Raw genomic sequence first — 18,050 nt, 5'->3', positions numbered from 1 at the left:
CCGGCCGTTGTGTTCGTTTTCATCATCACGGCATAGCTCAGAATGACACGCATGATGTCCCCCAAATTAGCATACACTTATGATGCTGTAGCTGCTGCTGCTGCTGTTGCAGGGCCAGGGCAAGGGCGGGACGAGGCGTCAAAACTCATTAAACACGGGTGTACCGTGAAAGCCAGTTTTGAAGAGGCTTTTGAATCGTCAATCATCTGGCCCCACCGATCCACTGCCCAGCCTCGGATATCACTGAGGGAGAGGGAGGGGCATGAGGACGGGGGGCATCATGTGCAATGCGAGCTTAACCGGGGTGCAGACAGAGGGTTGGTCAGTGGAGTGGCGGCAAGGGTCCAAATGCTTTACGTTAGTTAACGATACAATTGAACGGGCGAGCTAGCATGCTACCCTCTCGCTCGCCGACGGAAGGACATGCTGTGTACTCAGACAATCCATATGTAAGCCTGAAGACGTTGACATGCATAACCGACCAGCATGTACGTGGTTGACAATGATATTTGCTGTGGTTATTTTCGAGAGGGGGTGAGTGTTATTGGATCATGAAATCTGGCTCTGTCATTGCTCTGGAGATGGATTTGCTCTGGGGATGGATCAATCTGTGGCTCGGCACGACATCAGATCTGCTTCGGACGCCATGTCTCTTTGTACGATGAGAAGGGCGTGGCGGGGCGCGCGCGGCGAGCTGGTTCGGCGCTCGTCTACCACCAGTTGCTGGCTTTTGCCCCCCCTTCCGATCTATCACAGATCCCCCCCCCCCCCCCCCCCCCCCTCCCTCTCCCTGCGGGTCCGTATCGATCCCGTGTTTCCTCCAAAGTATCCACAAAAGCACATCTGATCCCGAAGGGCATGCTGAGCTGTACTCATCCGTGTGCGCACCCGATCGAACCACGACACATACCCTGAATATGCTTAGCACGCCATTGTCAACCCGCTGCTGCTCGGCTGAACTATCTTCGATCGAGCAAATCCATCCCTCCTTGAGGTGCAGCACCTACATAACCGGAAGTCGCGCCTCGCCGAAGTAGAGCCAGAAATCCAAGTTTTTTTTTTCTTTTTAATTTACATTTTCAGATCTACATACTCCTCCATTCACTCCACGAGAGAGAGAGAGAGGGAGGGAAAAAAAAGGTGTGGTATCAGGGCAGAAGCTGCGTGTCGTCGCCGCCGCCGCCACCACCGCCGCTGCTGCTGCTGCTGCTGTCGCTGACGGTGCTACTGCACCAGACTACTCCCCCATCTCAGCTGATCCTCCTGCTCCTCCCTGCTGCTCAAGTCGAAGAGCTGGTGAAAACGTGAAAATACGTTTAAAAGCCACAAGCATGCATAGAACCTTGATTTTCCTCCCAGAAATTTTGATTATTGCTCACCACTCTGTTCGCTGCTCTCTCGCTCACAACTCCTCCGGGGGCGTGTTTTCTCTTTTTATAGCACAGTCATTCTCTCAACCACCCACCCACTCACCCACCCACCCACCTGCACTCCCCTCACTTTGTTATCCGATACCCGTGGAGGGGAATTTTTGGTTATTCTGACTTTGGGACATCTCAGTAAAACAGCAGTGGATTGAACAACACACCTCGTTCCCTCCTCCACCCTGCTCCACCTCACTCTCCCCCTCTCCTCCCCTCCTCCTTCACTATGTCCTATGCATCCGCATCGACCCAGCAGCCAGCAGCTATCTGTGCGCTCAAATCTCCAGCCGATGCGTGAGTCTTTTTTCCAGCAACGGGGGCAACCTTTTATTTTATTTTATTTGGGTTGGGGTCTGTCATGTGGCTCATTCCATCCGTTCAGAATTCACATCCTGGAAGCTGTTCGGGTCGGATTGGTCCCTAGAGTCACTCGCCGTCTCACAGGGCAAGAGAGGTCCATGATAAGACCAGGGACCGTCTGGGTATGGGAAGAAGGTGAGTCGATCATGTGTTCATCGTCAGGTTTTAGGCTAAAATCTCTTTCTAGAGGAGACCAACATGAGACGGTGGACTGACGGCAGACGATGGGGAGCGTCCAGAGTTGGCGGCGGTGGATTCTTGGTGTATACCGAGTGGGTCTTGAATGGCGGTTCCGAGTGAAGGATTGTCCGCTGACCCCGCTCTCAGAACAAACGAAAACATGTCACCGCCCACATCTCACGACATGTATGGCGATTATCGACGGAGCGCGAGAGAGCCATTGATCAAGCAGACGTATTCGACGACCATGTCGAATCCAGCGACGAGAAAGCAGAAGAAATTCCATGTGGTCGCGTACTCGTCAAAGGTGAGAAATGCATGTCGAGTCGCAGTGTGCTGCTGACCTCACCTCAGCACAATCCTCAAGGGGACGCTCACAACCCTCTGCCCCTGCCACATCAACTCCCACTCCTCGCTTCACTCACCATCACACCTGGCATCTGGCCCGAATGGGAGCATCGTCGAGACGAAGCTTCGCCCACTGCCTCCACCTCTCGTCGAGGTGCCCCTCCTCAATCATATCCTCAGCCTAGCCCTTACGAATACCCTCAACAACCTCCGCCCAGACCACAGGAAAGGTATCACCCGTATCATGATGCACGTGGTCCCCGATCTCCCTTTCAACAGGCTCAAATAGCCAGTGTCGCCGTACCACCACCGTTGCCGACCGACGGATGGGTTCAAGATAGAGGATATGTCTATCCTGAATATCCTCCACGAGGTCCTGCCGCAGTCGGCTACGAGGACTACAGGCATCATTCCAGATCTCCCGATCGGAGAACATATCAGTCGCACTCGAGGCAAGAATCAGCACCCTTGGTCTCACAGGGAGTTCCGCAACCCGTCGTGGCCGTCGCAGCAGCTGCAGCGGCAGACGAGTTCGGTATGACAAACCGTCATTCGTCTCCTAAAATGTCCATTGGCAATTCGCTCAACCACCGTGAAGTCACCCTTCCACCTCTACGCGCGGCCATTGAAGGCGATGGCGGCGCGGATGTCGTTACGAATGGTGCGGGATTGGGAGGTGCAGACGGGACGAGCCCGAGTGAAGACAAGCGACAATTGGATGAACTGGGAAGAAAGATTGATCCGTGATCTGGTCGCAAGAAACGCTTAGAAGGTATAGAGGTGGTGCGTTCGGCAAAACTGTATTCGTAGACAGACGACGTAGCATGAGAGGGGTTTCACAGGGGCTGCCCTGTAATGCTTGGAGCCATATTCAAACAAAAGGTCAACATTTGACCACGAACATGCATGACCGACACACGAGGATATAAGGTTTGTCTCGCTCAGCTCCGCTTGAGGGGCGGAATGATCGGAAACAAAAGATAGACATGTTTTCAACCTACTGCAGCTGGGTTTTGGACCTCGTTGATTTGACCCACTGCGTCCACTATACATGATAGCATGTCCACCTTCCCCTATCTGGGGACAGGCGAACAGACGCCATTACTCGGTCCACAATCTGCCATCTCCTCAAAACAGCTGATCGAGGTGAGCCGTGACAACAACATGCTACGTGAAAGCTGATCCTCTCGGAATTCTTGTCAACAGACCAAAGTGTATCCGTTGATACACCTCATAAGGACAGACATCATCTCGCATATCGGTGAGCCGAACTCAACCCCAAGTGACGCTGAGCTTGTCAGACACGCCATTGACCTATGAGCAACTTCATGCGCCTGATTCGACATACACCATCGTCAGGTGAGGCAAGGAGCCGCGCGACCTCGCTAATGGGGACCAGACCTCTGACGGAGAAGTATCTCGAACTACAGAACCAATCAATCAGTATGTCTGACCCATTCGGGGGCCTCCTCCCTGATACGGCCCTCCCGCCCCAGTCTTCTGCCTACTCCTCAACAAGATACAATTCACTCGCGATTCCGCCCAACTGTCAATCAGTACGCTCTCCACCTCTCGTGCGACTCTATGTGAAGTGCTGGCCATACGGGTGTTGCGTAAGTCTGGTGGCTATGGCATGTTGCTGACCTGACAAGGTGGATGGTCGGAACGAACTCTGCCTCTCGCGACAGTCCTGCTGACACCTTGGGCACTATATCAAGGTGCCTCGCCCGAAGTCATTGCGAGAGCCAAAGAAGAAGGAGACGATGATATACTGAATCAAAATGGAGCTGCACTCGAGGTCAGTACGGCATCATCGCCATAGATTCACTCCGATTCAGATGGCGATCATTAGCTATTCTAAGCGGTTCATCCGGAGTCCATCATGCCAGAAAGTCATTGGTGGGTCGCTGATGCTCCGAGACTCTCGCTCAAGCACCTAGAGGGAATCTGGTCCGGGAGAATCATATACTCCGGTGTCAACTCGCATGCCCTGATCGCGGACGTGAGTGTCGGTGTCGATCGTGATGACTGACGCCATCAGAATTACAAGAAGAAGCCGATCCAAATGTACAACCCCCATAAAGCTCCGCTACTCGATCACTATCGGTGAGCCGCCTCGCTGTTACAGACTAGCTGACGTCGTTCAGGCTCAAAGTCCCCAAGGTCCGATCGTTTCTCGAGTACACAAATTTCTTGATCCTCTTCATCCTGTATGTCGTCGCTGTCGAGGGACTAGAAGAGGACCGGATGAACAAGAAAGAGGCGATATTCATCATTTATGCGCTTGGTGAGCAACATCCCCAAACGGCCTCGCCTTAAAGTCACCAGCATACTCGCTTGACAAGCTCGCGACGATCAGAGAACACGGCTTGGGAGGTGTGCCAGCCAAAATCCGACCTCTACTCACCCCCTGCAGTGTTCAGCAGCTCCCTGGTCAATGGTTTCGATCTCGTCCTCATGCTCATTTACGCCATCTATCTCGGAGCTAGAATGTACGGCTTTCATTACCATAACGCCGAAGCTCTCACCCTCGGTCAAGATTGGCTGGCTATTGGCGCAGTCATGATCTTTCCTCGTCTCGCCTTTGTCACCCTCGCCAACAATCTCATGGTCCTGAGCATCCGGTCCATGCTAGTCGAGTTCTTCTGTGAGCGAGTACCAAGGAATGATTCTACTGACCTCAGTCCTCATGGCCATAGGAATCTTTTGCTTCCTTGGGTTCTTATATGCCTTGTTCACGCTTGGACAAGGAAGGTGAGCTCGTCCCTGGGATGAGATGGCTTAATCGACCTAGATTCGAGCTGTCCCAGATCGGCTGGTGGCTCTTGGAAGTCTACTTTGGTCTAGATGCTTCTGGATTCGAGACCTCACATGACTTGCATCCGTTCCTTGGTCCAGTGCTCATGGTCACCTATGCCTTGCTATCCAATACGCTGCTTTTAACGGTCCTTGTGGCCATCCTGGGGAACACTTTCGCAACCATCAATCAAGACGCCGCCGCAGAGGTGAGATCTCATCCCACACCCGGGCTAACGATCCCCAGTCCATGTTCCGTAAGGCTGTCTCTACACTTGAGGGCGTCAAGGCGGATGCCGTATTCAGTTACCAACTACCCTTCAACCTCGTAGCTGTCGTCTTCATGTGGCCAATGAGCTATATCCTCAATCCTAGATGGTTTCACAAGCTGAATGGTGAGCGAGAACGGCTCTCTCTCGTGCTTACGACTCAGTGGCTATGATTCGCCTGTCCAATTTCCCCGTCCTTATCGTCATTGCACTGTACGAGCGGCAACAATATCGCGAAACGACACTGATGGAAACCGTCACCGACTTTATCGAAAAATATGTCGGTAGTATTCCTCGACGGATCAAACAGGCTGCTGGATTTGAAAACTTTGGATCCAGGCACGACATCAGTCTCTTGTTTGAGATTGAGCGCGAAGTTGGCACGTTCTACCGGGATTCTGAAGAGGACGAAGGAGACGACGTGCAACTCCCGCCCGCCTTCTCAGATGATGAAGCTCAAGCGGGCAACATCATCGATCATGCTCCCTTCACCGCCTCTCCAAGTAAGACCTCATTCTCACCTGCTAAGCCTCCCTCCGCTGGTCCAGTCGCGCCTCTCTCTCCTGTCGCTATGGCTGGCCCGTCACATCGTCGACGCAATTCGTCCATCTATGAGCCATCGCCTCTTGCGCGATTGTTCGTTGCAGCGCCGGATGGCGCTCAGGATATTCGACCTCGTCGGCAGAGTATGCGGGCGCCAGCAGTCGGCTCGCTTCCGAATACAAGCAGCGCCGCCATGGTCACCTCCTACTCTATCTCGCCGTCGCAATCTGGTGGCATGTCGCGGCGCCAACAGCAGCAGGCTCAGCAAGCGCCACAGACCGCGCATCTCCACGTGCCCCACGGACCCCATCTCGCATCGTCTCTCGGCCCCTCGCGGGTCGGTCCTCCCCCTCCTTCTATCCCCACCATTCAAGAGTCCAATCCTTCCACCCCTGCGGCGTCTCCCAAACGGGCACCTGGCTCTCTCGGCGTCCCGTTCCCCTCGGCAGGGGGTAAAGCCAGCGATATAGTTGCCAAGGCATCCGACGTTGATCGGATTGAAGAGGCAGGCGGGGTCCTGGAGCAAAAGCTAGAGCAGATGGACCAGAGGCAAAAGCGAATGGAAGACATGTTGAGTCATTTGATCGACCAGGTCGATCGGAAACGTACACGTAACGCAAGTTCAAGTTCAACTCGGACGCGACCGCCGAGCCAGTGAATATACATGCCGTCTACATATATAGTGTAATGTACTGAGCCCGAGTCAAGTTGTTTCCACGCGTCCACGCCCTCTTGGAGGAACGAAACGTAGGCTGAAACATCTCCGGCTTATATCAAGGTCAGTCTTCGTGAAAGAGACTCGATTTTCCCCCATTTGTGTGGATCAGGGTACCGCAACCTCTATAGAAGAAAGAGAGGAGCAGGGGAGGCGAGAGATGCAATACTGCTCGACCTTGACCGGGGGATGGGAAGGAGGGCGGGGGGGGGGGCGGGGGGTGGGAAGCGGTCACAGCTAGTCAGTACTATGCACGTTGGAGGTTCCGATGTGGTCCATTCATGTGATGAGCTGTGAGGTCCCGGAGGATTGAATGAGGACATGTACAGCGCTTGAGCAGATGCACGCTTTAAGAAGAGCTGGCGAGCAGAAGAGATGGTCAAAATTGCTGCTTAGCCCTCCAAATTTGATAACGATCGCCCAGCGCCTGACGTGTTATTAGACTGCCCCTCCAAAATTTCCGCTCCGTCGCGTGTTCATCAACACTTTTTTTTTGCTACAGCTCTGGAACCATTTTTTTCTAAAAAAGTTGACCAGCCAGGACGCCCCTCGAGTTGCAACCACTGTCCGACCTTGATCCAAGCTCATCTTTCCACGGATCACTAGAACGGTCCACACATCCGTGAGATCTGGAGAAGAGAGCTCACAAGATGGATGTGAGCCGTTTTTTACCTCTCAACAATGATCTGTATGCTGATATTGTTCCCAGCCCTCCTACGTCCAAAACCTTCATCAGCTCCTCGAGGCGACGCTGAACCCAGATACCAATGTCTTGCGAGCAGTATGTCGAGTCCCTGCGGCTGTCCTACTAGACTTGCGAGCTGACCTGATCTGAAATCTTAGGCCACCACCCAACTCAACACTCAATACTACAAATCCCCTCAATGTATCCCTGCTTTGTTCGAGATCGCCGTGACTAGCTCCAACCAAGCTGTAAGTCGAGAAAGCTGTAAAAGATATGGAATGCCCAACTAACGCTCGGGGTAGATCCGTCAACTGGCTGGTGTCGAGCTGAGAAAGAGAATCGCCAGCGGCGAAGGCAAGCTTTGGAAGAAGACAGATCAGAGTACACGGACGCAAATCAAAGAAGCTCTGCTTCAGCGTCTGACCCAGGAGCCAAGGTGAGAGAGACAGTCAAACCTTTTTGCACAGCAGGGCGACCCGTCGGCTGATCCGCCCGACAGCGCTCCCGCTCGTCATGCCCTCGCCCGAATAGTCTCTGCCATTGCCGACATTGAACTCACTACTCAGCCTGTCCAGTGGCCAAGTCTATTACCCGGTCTCTATGCCGCTGCACGTTCGCAAGATGCGTCTCATCGTGAGATAGCAGTCTATGTCCTCTTTGCTATCTTGGACACTGTCGCCGACTCATTCGAAACGGAGCTCAAGAATCTCTTCCAATTATTCGCTACCACCCTTCTTGATCCCGAGAGCAACGCCGTCCGCATGACTACCCTTCGAGGTTTGGCCAAGGTCGCAGAGTACATTTCGACAGACGACAAACATGATATCAAGGCTTTCCAGGAACTTGTGATGCCCATGTTGAAGGTCACTCAACAAGCTATCAATGATGAAGACGATGAGGGTGTCAAGCATGCCTATGATGTGTTTGAAACATTGATGATCCTCGACACACCGCTCGTCTCCAAACACGTCGGCGAACTCACTCAGTTTTTCCTGACCAATGCCGCCAACAAGGACGTCGATGAGACTATGCGAGGAGGGGCTCTGAACGTTTTGGCTTGGATCGTCAGATAGTGAGAACACAATTTCAAAGAACACTGCTGATGCTCGCAGTAAGAAGAGCAAAGTCCAAGCTTTGGGACTCGCCAAACCCATCATCGAAGGCCTTTTGCCAATCGGTTGTGAGGATGACCCAGAAGACGTCGACGAGGACTCTCCATCGCGCGTGAGTTGATGTTTATCCGTGCATCTTGCTGACGGCAGCTCGCATTCCGATGTCTCGATGCTCTGTCCCAGGCTCTACCTCCTCAGCAAGTCTTCCCCGTCCTCACTGCCCAACTCCAAGTCTACATGTCTGGTGATGCGCGCATGAGGAAGTCGGCCCTGATGGCTTTCGGTGTCTCTGTGGAAGGCTGCAGTGAATTCATCAGGCCCCATGTTGATCAATTGTGGCCAGCTATTGAAGGTGGTCTCCAGGACGCCGAAGTCATCGTCCGTCGAGCAGCCTGTATTGCTCTCGGATGCCTGTGCGAATGGCTTCCAGAGGAGTGCGCCACTCGCCATGCCACCATCGTTCCCATCCTCTTCAACCTCATTGTCGACGAATCGACCCAAAAGAATGCCTGTACGTGCTTGGACTCGTACCTCGAGATTCTTGGCGAAGACATCGTCAACTACCTCACCCTGCTCATGGAGCGCTTGTTGGTCTTGCTTGAAGGTGGTGCCATCCCCGTCAAGATCACCGTCACCGGAGCGATTGGATCTGCTGCCCACGCCGCCAAGGAGCGATTCACACCCTACTTTGACCAAACCATCAAACGACTTGTCCCTTTCCTCACGCTTCAAGGATCCGACGAGCAATCTGATCTCCGTGGTGTGGCGACGGATACCATAGGTACCATCGCTGATGCGGTCGGCGCGGACATCTTCAGACCCTACTTCCACGATCTGATGAAGTCTGCATTCGAGGCTTTGACCATGGACAACACTCGACTTAGAGAATCCAGCTTCATCTTCTTCGGCGTCATGGCTCAAGTCTTTGAAGGCGAGTTCGCAGGATACCTTCCTCAATGTGTTCCCGCCTTGGTGGCCAGTTGTCAACAGAGCGAGTCCACCGACGAGCTACTCGAGGATGGAGAATCGTCAGGGGCCGCCATCGCTGAGGCATTCGCCAGTGGATCCAGTCGAATCCTCGACGAGGATATCACGGGAGAAGACGACGGTGAAACGGATATCAACGCCCTTGATGCCATGTTCGCAAAAGTCAACAGTGCCGTTGCGATCGAAAAGGAAGTCGCTACGGATACGATTGGCGAACTGTTCACAGCGACCAAAGAGGCCTTCATGCCTTACATCGAGGAGACTGTTCAGATCCTCATTGATCTTTTGGACCACTATTACGAAGGAATCAGGAAGAGTGCTGTTGGATCCCTGTTCGCATTCATCAAGACTATCTATGACCTGTCTGATCCCCAAGAGTGGATTCCTGGAGCTGTGGTCGTGAGTCGAACATTTGTTGCTAGCTCATTCTGTACCCAGCGCGTGCCATTGCATGTCGACGTCAAGAAATTGGTCGATCACATTTTGCCAAAGATCTTTGAGTTGTGGCAAACTGAGGATGACAAGTGGGTTTGCGCACCGTCTGTCCTCCTCTCTCTCTCTCTCTCTCTCTCTCTCTCTCTCTCTCTCGCCGGATGATCCTATTTCTCAGCTCACTCTGAACATTTCATGAACGAGCCATTTATTTCCAACCATATCTGATTCCCTTTCCCCCTCCAACCAATGCTTTGTGCGTTTCGCTGACGATCTCCAGATCCGTCGTCATTCTCGTCTGCTCCGAGCTGGCCGAGACTATGAACAAGTGTGGACCAGCTCTCGTTGAGGGATGTGAGTGTAGATGAGGTCATGGAGACTCCGAACTGAATCATTCCAGACCTCGACTTGATCGCCACCAACGCTATCGAGATCCTCGAGAAGAAGTCGCTGTGTCAGCAAGACCCTGACGGTGATGATGAGAACGTCGAGGATGCCGACTCGTCCGAATATGAATCAGCCCTCATCTCCAACGCCTCGGATGTCTTTGGTGCCATGGCGTCCATTCTTGGACCAGACTTTGCTCAGGCCTTTGGCAAGGTCCTGCCGCTGATTTCCAGATACTCTGTGAGTTTCGGAAGTCGAGGCATCCATCGACCACCCTCCTGACCTCTATATCTTCAGGAACCCAAACGGATCAGCTCAGAAAGATCCATGGCTGTGGGCTGTCTTGGAGAAATCATTGTCGGATTAAAAGATGGTGTCACACAATTCACTCAACCATTGCTCGAGATCATCTCTCGTGGTCTGCGCGATGAGGAACCCGACGTTCGATCCAACGCGGCTTTCGCTTCTGGAGTGTTGATTCAAGAATCATCCCAAGATCTCTCATCTCAATTCGTCCCCCTCCTCACTGCTCTCCAACCGTACTTTTCAGCTCCGGAGCATTCGGCACCGGCAGTGTACAATGCCAGGGATAACGCAGCAGGAGCCATCTCTCGAATGATCGTCAAGAATCCGAATGCTCTCCCTTTGGATCAAGTCTTGCCGGTCATTGTCTCCGTCATGCCTCTACAGTTCGATCCATTGGAGAACAAGGCTGTATACGCGGCCATCTTTTCACTTTTCAGGACACGATCCGAATTGCTGATGCCGCATATCGATCACTTGCTCAAAGCTTTCGCGTATAATCTTGATACCGCCCATGATGACGATACGACAGACGAGACAAAGAATGAATTGAGAGCTCTGGTCGAGCATTTGAGAACACAGGTACCGGACAAGGTCGCTCAAGCGGGATTGTAGATTAGGTGAGATGATGTACATAGAGACAGGTAGAGAGAGACCATATACCTTATATCATGCGCATCACATCACATCATACGTTGATACGCTTTAGATACCCCTCTCTTTTCTTTTCTTTTGTCGACAACACATAATGATGCATAGTCTGATCTTTCCTCGAAGAGTTAGGTCTAGCAGTTCAAGATGTGAGAATGTGATCCACATCATGACCTTTCTCCATCGCATCCCGTCTGACCTTTTGAGCTGTTGACTTGACGCCGATGATGTCTATATCTCTATATGAGCCCAAAGGCTCCTCACCACGTTCAAGGGACTGAGCAAAGCTATTGAGCGACCGAAACATTCCAACAACGTCTGCGAGCTAGCACGAGGCATTAGTCGTCCGTGGCAGCCACGTCCTTGCTCTCGGACTTCGGATCACTCACCGGGGTCCGCTCGAGACCTGACGTATTTGGTGTGACCCAGAAATAAGTGTATGCCTCCTTGTTCTCGTGTGGTAACCTGAACGGTCTGGGAGCGTGCCAGTCGAATGGTTCCTTGTGGGCTGGGGCTTTGCGTTCGCCTTTGCGTAGAGTCTTAGCGGGGGACGGGGTTGTCTCTGCTTTTGGGACTGAAGATGGCAGTCTGTATAGTGTCAAAGTATGGTCCGGGGGATCTGATGCGCCGGAAGTCGCAGAGTCGATGTACGAGGTGGTGAGGATATCACCGTTCGGCGAATGGTCCTTTGCATATGGGTTTTGGATGATTCTCTCCGATCGGATGCGTTCAGGTACTGGCGATTGAGGAGGTTTAAGCGAGCCAGGTGGTCCCGCTGTAGGAGACACTTGGGCTTGGTATACGTCCCAAATCTTTTTTCCAACCATGCAGACGACCAGTGGTGTAAATGCCATAATCTTGCGCGTGAGCAAAGGTACAGAAAGCTTCATCTCGAGTGTGGAGAGTTCTGACATCTGGTGGAAGGAGAGTGTGGGGTATCATGTGTCAGAATGACGGGTCGTGCATGGTCCATGCTTGCTCTCACTTCTGAAGTGGGACGATCGCACAGATTCGTCTGGTGTATGTAAAGTGAGCAAAGGTTTAATCGTAATGAGTAGATGTTCATGGAATCTCACCAAGCCAAAGTTGAACAATTCTGGCATACTGGCATCTTCGCTGGGTGCCACTCGACGGTCCGTGATACCAGATAGATAGAGGGCTTTCTAGCCTGATAGTCAGACCAAGTTCCTCTGTACTGGTACGACTTGTGACTCTACCCAAAACTTGTTGCTTGGATGAGCGAAATGATGTCCATCAATGGATGATTTCTTCCCCGGACTGAATGAGGTTTTATGATAAGATTTAGAACAATCGACAACGCTCGCTCACTTTATACCGCAGAACAATACTGAGGGTTGTGACGAGTCAGCCTGGTATGGGATATTGTTAAACCTCGACGCCAACTCACTCTTCAGACCCGGCTTGATATGATCTGGAACTTGGTGTAAATGAGCATAGACCTCCGGCCCAGCATAGGGTCTTGGAACTTTTGGCGCTTTCTTAGGTGTCGACCTGTCTTTGGCAGGTGTTCCTGCCGTTCGTTTCGTAGGACTGATTGTCGTCGCCGTCGAACCAGTCTCAGCCTTGACTTCCACCAGCTGGGGAGGACTTCGATCACCTCTATCTGATCGGAGCCGAAGCCGCTTCGTGGGTGTCTTAAAGGGTGCAGAGAGCTCGGAGCTCGACCGAGGCTTGCCATTGGATCCGACTGGAGTCCATTCTTCATCTGAGTCTGGCTCTGACTTGATCTCAGAGTCTTCACATTCGTCCTCAGCCTCAGGTCCCCGCTCCCGACGCCGCTTGTCAAGGATCACTTCCACTTGTTGTATTGGCCGACTTGGACCCGCGGTGGAGGACTGTGTAGCGTCCCGACTCGGACTGAAAGCATAGCTTGCCAATCGCGATGCGAGACGAGTCGAGGAGGTCGACATGATATGATCGTCATGATTCATCTAGGCTGCTGAGGTACATAGTAAGTACAAGCGAATGACATAACTAGCGTCTTCGTGACTGTCTTCTCGTCAAATCATCAGCCGGTTCCCATTGTGATGACGACCTCGAGTCGGTGACTTCCGCCTGATGTCGTATCTCTTTGACAGTCTGTGGTGCCACTCTTGCAGCCGCTTTGACTCGGCATGCATGACACATCTTCCATGGAATGGCCACGCTGGCAAGTCAGGTGGGTCCTGGGCCAACTCCTTGAACTCTGCCATGTCCCTGCAATGGGATCGTCTGCTCCCACGAAGAAAAGCTGCAAGGACGTTCCGAGGCGCTCGTGGCGGTCTCATCTCATGATCCCCGTTTCTGGGCTGTTGGCCGATCCGTGACATGAAGGAGACAGAAGTCAGAGACCCCTTGCTGTCTACTGCTTGATTGACTCGAAGTGACACCGCCGCACTCATGCCATGCGTATGTTTCTGATCTCACATTTCAGGTCGTGCCACAGTATCGATGCGCCGAGGATCCAGCGCCACGGGAGAAAACCCCTCACGACGAGAAGAACCCCTATGGATGATGACAAGACGAGCATGACACAGAGTGCCTTCAGGGGAGAAGAAGAAGAAAAAAACACATCGAGAGGAGTGGCAGCACCGGCGTCGGCATTCACTCGGGAGCTCTGCACACGAAGGTCAAGGGACGAAGGGCAGCGGCAGCGGCCGCGGGCGAGTCTGGAGAGAGATTGGATACTCTGTGTGATCGGATAAATTGTCCTTGCGAGGAGCACCAAAGCTGCTGACGTAGCGCCACACTCTATAAGAGATCAGAACATTGGGACCATTTTTTTGGGCTCCACCCTCCAAGAGACCCTTTTGAGTCGTGGGGGATTCAAGTCTCGCATGTCACCCGTTGCGGTGGATGATCGCGAGAAGCGAGCTCCGAAATGATCGATCATGCAACAGCTGGCCTGGTCAGACGAGACGAGACCCCGTTTGTTTATGGATTACACGCCCTCGTGTTCGGACCTAACACGCTACGGCTTCAATCTCCGCCTCACTCTCTCTCTGTGTATCTCGCTTCCCTCCTTAGCGGACCCCCCCCTTCTCAGGCCTTTCTAATCAAGAAAACTAATTGGAAAAAATGAAGGTGGAATGGCAGACGATGTGGACAGAGAGAGAGAGAGAGAGAGCGAGAGAGAGCGAGAGAGAGAGAGCGGATAACGCATGACAGTACCCGTTACCACAGACTCCCCATGCCCCCGTGGATGATACACCCCCCAAGATAATTACCATTTCCAGTAATAAAAATGGGGATTTCTATTTAACATTGTCCCGGGGAACTTTTGTCTCTGCTCTCACGCCTCATGGCCTCCCCCCCTTCCTCTCATCTATAATGGCATCCCTGGTGGTCGTCTGGGGAGGGTGAACTCGATCTCAGCAATCATCTCTCCCTCTTCCAACATCGCCGCCTAGTGCAAGTCTGCAAACGATCCAAACATTGACACTCCGCCGCCGTCGCTCCTGCTGCTGCTGCTTCTTGAATTGAGTTACGCTACGGAAAGAAAAAAAAAGGAGGACGGAGGAAGGGAGGAGCGGGTCGGATAACTGAAAGGGATATCCCTTTTCTGAATCTCTCTCTCTCGCTCGCTCGCTGTCTTGTCTCTCCGCTCTACCCCTTTGTGGGCGTGGTGTCCTGCACCCAGACCCGCACTTGCGCAATAAACCCCCCTCCTAAACGATCACCAAGCATCCGCATTGTTGACATCCAGGTCAGAGGTCAGCATCAGTCAACACCGGGTAGTAGATTTCCTCGGATTGAGGATCTCTGGACAGCGGCAAGCAGGAAAGCGAGACAGGGCCCGAAAAGGATTCACGGAACAGAAGGGGTTGTACCTCTCAACTCTTCATCTCATTCACCATCGTCACTGCTCTCCTCTTGCTTTCCTCCCCCTCTCTCTCTCTCTCTCTCTGGTCCGGACCCGCGCACACCACCCACCACTTTTGAGGCTTTCATCGTGACGCATAATCTCGGGGAGGGAAGAAACAAATCACACACAACAAAACGTCCCTTGCGAACCCCAACAATACATCGGCAACGACGACAAAACGACAGACGAGACAACGAACGAACAAGAAAGAGAGAAGGAGGCGCAACCCAAAAGACCATCCACTATAATCTCTACCTGCTGCTTACTCTCTTAACTCTTGCTCTTTATTTCTTCTCTCTCTCGTTCCTTTTTGATTCAGCCTCTGCGATTGGCTATCTTTGGTCAGCTGGACACCTCAGCAAAAGAATCACATACCTTCCCCGCTCTGGCTCCTCTGCATTCGAGAGTGAAACCTACTCACCTAAGCGATTCAACCTCCTACCCCCCTGTACGGACCTGTTGCTAGGTGAGTGATCTCAGATGACCTTCTCCTCCTGCATCAGATCAAAGTCGCTGAAGTTTTTTTTTCCCTCCTCGCCCCTGTCTCTCTCCCCCTTGACTTGTTCACCCATTTCCTCCTCGCCCTGCGCACCATGTCTCACTCTTACCCTCGATATTTCGATCTCTCCCCGTCCTTCACCCTCTTCCACATTCCGTCCATGCCCTCGCCACTGCCGACCATCAGTAGTCCACCCACTCAACACTCTCACCTAAAGCTCAACAAATCGCTACCACCTCACCATGGCTGCCAACTCTGAGGAATCGTCTCCGACCGATTTCGCTTTCGAGCCACCGTCCATGGAAGTGTTCTCCGAGCATTCGTTCAAGCACGATGCCCTCAAAACGCCAGGGTATGCAACGAATGGCAATTCATTCGCTTCAGCCTTTACTCCGTCTTCAGCTTCTTCTTTCCTCACCAGTCAGACTTACCCGGGCGTACCGACCTACACGTATTCCGCCAATTCAGCTTCTTCCTTCTCGTCTGGTTCTGGATCCATAGGCAGCGCATCATTCTCCTCTGCCGATGCTCTTCCCGCCATCTCGCGAGACTTTGTCAGACCCAGTGAAAATGAAACTCGTCGGCCAGCAACAGCCGGTGGAGCACTGCAATCTCGCAGTCCCTTTGGCGGTTTCATGACAACGGATACGCACGATAGGGGACGAAGTGCGACTGCAGCAATTGAGGATAACAAACCAGAGACCATCGATGAGGGCGCCGAGTCCATATTCGCCAATCCATTCGGATCACCAGACAAGACGGAAGATTTGAGCAGGATGGCTTCAAACGACCTTGACCTTTCTGCTTTCACCGCAGATGTCAGACGTGCTACCGAGCCTCAATTCCATCCATTGAGCATACAGACTTCATGGGATAATGCCAATACCAGCGGTCTCCTTGAAACGCCCGAACAGCCTCAAGGAAACCAATCGTCCCCACACAATCAGTTCCCTCTGACATCCGCCCCTCCCAATGTCACTCAGTTCAGCTTTCTCAACGGACCTCCTCAACAGCAAATGCAAATGCAGCGACCACAGACCGTCAACTTTGGTGCGAGACCTCAGACGTCGGATGGCATTCCAAGTTATGGCGCATTGAACGCTGGAGGCGTATCACTCCCTTCCGCCAGGACGATCGTCAGTCAGATAGATCCCTCAGGAGCGTTCACTCAGCAATTCTTCACACCTCAGACTAGCAACATGATGCCATTCAGGGATGCGAGAGCTGCCTCACTCAGCGACATGTCTCAACCATACGCCGCGCCGCACTTTTCACAAAGGCACTATTCAATCGCGACGGAGAGGCCTCGTGCGGGATACGTTGCCAAAGACTCGGCACATCAAGAACTCACCTTTGTTCCCCTGGGTGGACCGACCCCGAAGAAGCGACCTAGACGAAGGTACGACGAAATTGAGCGATTGTACCTCTGTGGTTGGAATGGTTGCGAAAAGTCTTACGGGACGTTGAATCATCTGAACGCCCATGTGGCCATGCAGAAACATGGAGAGAAGCGTCTGCCGTCAGGTGAGTGCATTGCATGACGCTTTTCGGACCCTCCACTAACACACCCTTCTTTTAAGAATTCAAAGACATGCGAAAACAATGGCGCAAAAAGAAGAGGGATCAAGCTGCCGCCGTCGCCAACGCGCAGTACATGTCTGCCAATCCAAGTTGGCAAGCCAATGGCCGACCATCCATCGCGAACGAATCAGACTTTGACCGCCGGGATTCCGTGGCATCCATCTTTTCCTCTGCATCAGAATACGACACGCATCGTGGTTCATTGTCGTACCCAAACTACTCTTGGCCACCGGCAGATTCATCTCGACCCAATACGTCAAGCTCGGTCGCTTCAACGGCGGACGGTAGACAATTCGTCCAAGGGTACAATCACAGCATGCTCAACGCTGTACCTGTGAACCGGAGGGCGTCAGTGCCTTCTCACATGGCTCTACCTCCCGGACCGACTGCTCAGAGTCAGCTCCCACACGGAGATCACCCGACGCCTACACAGCAGAACCCGTATGCCGACCGAGCAGATACGACCTTCTTCCAGACCTTGACTAGTCCGATGCCTGCTGGAACCCAATTTGGCCAGACGTTTGCATTTCAGCGCTAGCGAGGTCAGCAGATTCGATCGTTTTTATCTCTGTGCGCAATCTTAGTGACCCCGATCTGTCGCCTGTCACATCTTTTAGACGTCCGTTTCTTGGCTCTCAGGCTTGGCAAGCGCGAATCACGACTTAATTGGTATCTTGTTCTCATAGCAGTCTTGGGTCTCTTCGCCGGATACTGCGAGACTGCTTATTGTATCTATACGAGTGAGAAGAAACTAGTTTGAAGATCTGCTCGCTTTTGGGCGTACAGATAGTGTATATGTTGTTCCGGTTCAAATGTGCTTTGTGATGAATGATTCGTTCGTTTCATGATAACAGGGCAAAGCGGTGGACATTGTCTGTAGATATGTTTCTGAACCGACCGCTGCATTCGGTGC

The 18,050-nt window shown here is 52.6% G+C and overlaps 5 protein-coding genes across 5 annotated transcripts; 4 read left to right on the top strand and 1 right to left on the bottom strand.

The window, feature by feature from the left end:
* The first annotated feature begins 1,356 nt into the window (after positions 1–1,356).
* BD324DRAFT_618926 (Gti1/Pac2 family-domain-containing protein) lies at positions 1,357–3,235 on the top strand. The gene is made up of 5 exons (XM_022015098.1): positions 1,357–1,718; positions 1,807–1,919; positions 1,972–2,056; positions 2,112–2,271; positions 2,319–3,235. The coding sequence occupies exons 1-5, from the start codon at positions 1,651–1,653 to the stop codon at positions 3,057–3,059; spliced, it is 1,167 nt and encodes a 388-aa protein (XP_021873094.1). The 5' UTR covers positions 1,357–1,650; the 3' UTR covers positions 3,060–3,235.
* On the top strand, positions 3,224–6,849 carry BD324DRAFT_618919 (hypothetical protein). The gene is made up of 16 exons (XM_022015097.1): positions 3,224–3,458; positions 3,519–3,573; positions 3,614–3,671; positions 3,712–3,755; positions 3,809–3,925; positions 3,965–4,110; positions 4,151–4,211; positions 4,253–4,314; positions 4,354–4,418; positions 4,460–4,599; positions 4,641–4,688; positions 4,729–4,959; positions 4,997–5,066; positions 5,107–5,317; positions 5,356–5,503; positions 5,542–6,849. The coding sequence occupies exons 1-16, from the start codon at positions 3,372–3,374 to the stop codon at positions 6,576–6,578; spliced, it is 2,580 nt and encodes an 859-aa protein (XP_021873093.1). The 5' UTR covers positions 3,224–3,371; the 3' UTR covers positions 6,579–6,849.
* A 321-nt stretch (positions 6,850–7,170) lies between these two features.
* On the top strand, positions 7,171–11,298 carry BD324DRAFT_618913 (armadillo-type protein). Its single transcript, XM_022015096.1, has 11 exons — positions 7,171–7,291; positions 7,345–7,416; positions 7,479–7,568; positions 7,623–7,756; positions 7,820–8,392; positions 8,433–8,544; positions 8,583–9,818; positions 9,858–9,943; positions 10,132–10,205; positions 10,252–10,478; positions 10,536–11,298. Exons 1-11 carry the CDS (start codon positions 7,286–7,288, stop codon positions 11,154–11,156), a joined length of 3,231 nt encoding a protein of 1,076 aa, XP_021873092.1. The 5' UTR covers positions 7,171–7,285; the 3' UTR covers positions 11,157–11,298.
* Positions 11,299–13,188, bottom strand: BD324DRAFT_618904 (hypothetical protein). Its single transcript, XM_022015095.1, has 7 exons — positions 12,601–13,188; positions 12,522–12,540; positions 12,410–12,470; positions 12,269–12,355; positions 12,178–12,207; positions 11,582–12,106; positions 11,299–11,517 (listed from the first exon to the last, which is right to left on the bottom strand). The coding sequence occupies exons 1-7, from the start codon at positions 13,142–13,144 to the stop codon at positions 11,335–11,337; spliced, it is 1,449 nt and encodes a 482-aa protein (XP_021873091.1). The 5' UTR covers positions 13,145–13,188; the 3' UTR covers positions 11,299–11,334.
* Positions 13,189–15,500: 2,312 nt separating this feature from the next.
* On the top strand, positions 15,501–17,973 carry BD324DRAFT_618896 (hypothetical protein). Its single transcript, XM_022015094.1, has 2 exons — positions 15,501–17,080; positions 17,137–17,973. Exons 1-2 carry the CDS (start codon positions 15,799–15,801, stop codon positions 17,673–17,675), a joined length of 1,821 nt encoding a protein of 606 aa, XP_021873090.1. The 5' UTR covers positions 15,501–15,798; the 3' UTR covers positions 17,676–17,973.
* The last annotated feature ends 77 nt before the right edge of the window (positions 17,974–18,050 follow it).

This window comes from Kockovaella imperatae, assembly GCF_002102565.1.
Source record: "Kockovaella imperatae strain NRRL Y-17943 chromosome Unknown BD324scaffold_3, whole genome shotgun sequence".
Lineage (NCBI taxonomy): Eukaryota > Fungi > Basidiomycota > Tremellomycetes > Tremellales > Cuniculitremaceae > Kockovaella > Kockovaella imperatae.
This window is presented reverse-complemented; position numbering and strand designations above follow the sequence as displayed.

Bases quoted from the DNA above. Each gene is read 5' to 3' on its own strand.
- BD324DRAFT_618926 (XM_022015098.1), top strand. From the start codon at position 1,651: ATGTCCTATGCATCCGCATCGACCCAGCAGCCAGCAGCTATCTGTGCG. The intron at 1,719-1,806 runs GTGAGTCTTTTT...CCATCCGTTCAG, and splicing joins CTCAAATCTCCAGCCGATGC to AATTCACATCCTGGAAGCTG. The intron at 1,920-1,971 runs GTGAGTCGATCA...ATCTCTTTCTAG, and splicing joins CGTCTGGGTATGGGAAGAAG to AGGAGACCAACATGAGACGG.
- BD324DRAFT_618919 (XM_022015097.1), top strand. From the start codon at position 3,372: ATGTCCACCTTCCCCTATCTGGGGACAGGCGAACAGACGCCATTACTC. The intron at 4,212-4,252 runs GTGGGTCGCTGA...TCAAGCACCTAG, and splicing joins ATCATGCCAGAAAGTCATTG to AGGGAATCTGGTCCGGGAGA. The intron at 5,067-5,106 runs GTGAGCTCGTCC...TAATCGACCTAG, and splicing joins TTCACGCTTGGACAAGGAAG to ATTCGAGCTGTCCCAGATCG.
- BD324DRAFT_618913 (XM_022015096.1), top strand. The intron at 7,417-7,478 runs GTATGTCGAGTC...CTGAAATCTTAG, and splicing joins ATACCAATGTCTTGCGAGCA to GCCACCACCCAACTCAACAC. The intron at 9,819-9,857 runs GTGAGTCGAACA...TTCTGTACCCAG, and splicing joins GGATTCCTGGAGCTGTGGTC to CGCGTGCCATTGCATGTCGA.
- BD324DRAFT_618904 (XM_022015095.1), bottom strand. From the start codon at position 13,144: ATGAATCATGACGATCATATCATGTCGACCTCCTCGACTCGTCTCGCA. The intron at 12,356-12,409 runs GTAGAGTCACAA...CTATCAGGCTAG, and splicing joins ATCCAAGCAACAAGTTTTGG to AAAGCCCTCTATCTATCTGG. The intron at 12,208-12,268 runs GTGAGATTCCAT...TACATACACCAG, and splicing joins AATTGTTCAACTTTGGCTTG to ACGAATCTGTGCGATCGTCC.
- BD324DRAFT_618896 (XM_022015094.1), top strand. From the start codon at position 15,799: ATGGCTGCCAACTCTGAGGAATCGTCTCCGACCGATTTCGCTTTCGAG. The intron at 17,081-17,136 runs GTGAGTGCATTG...CCTTCTTTTAAG, and splicing joins AGAGAAGCGTCTGCCGTCAG to AATTCAAAGACATGCGAAAA.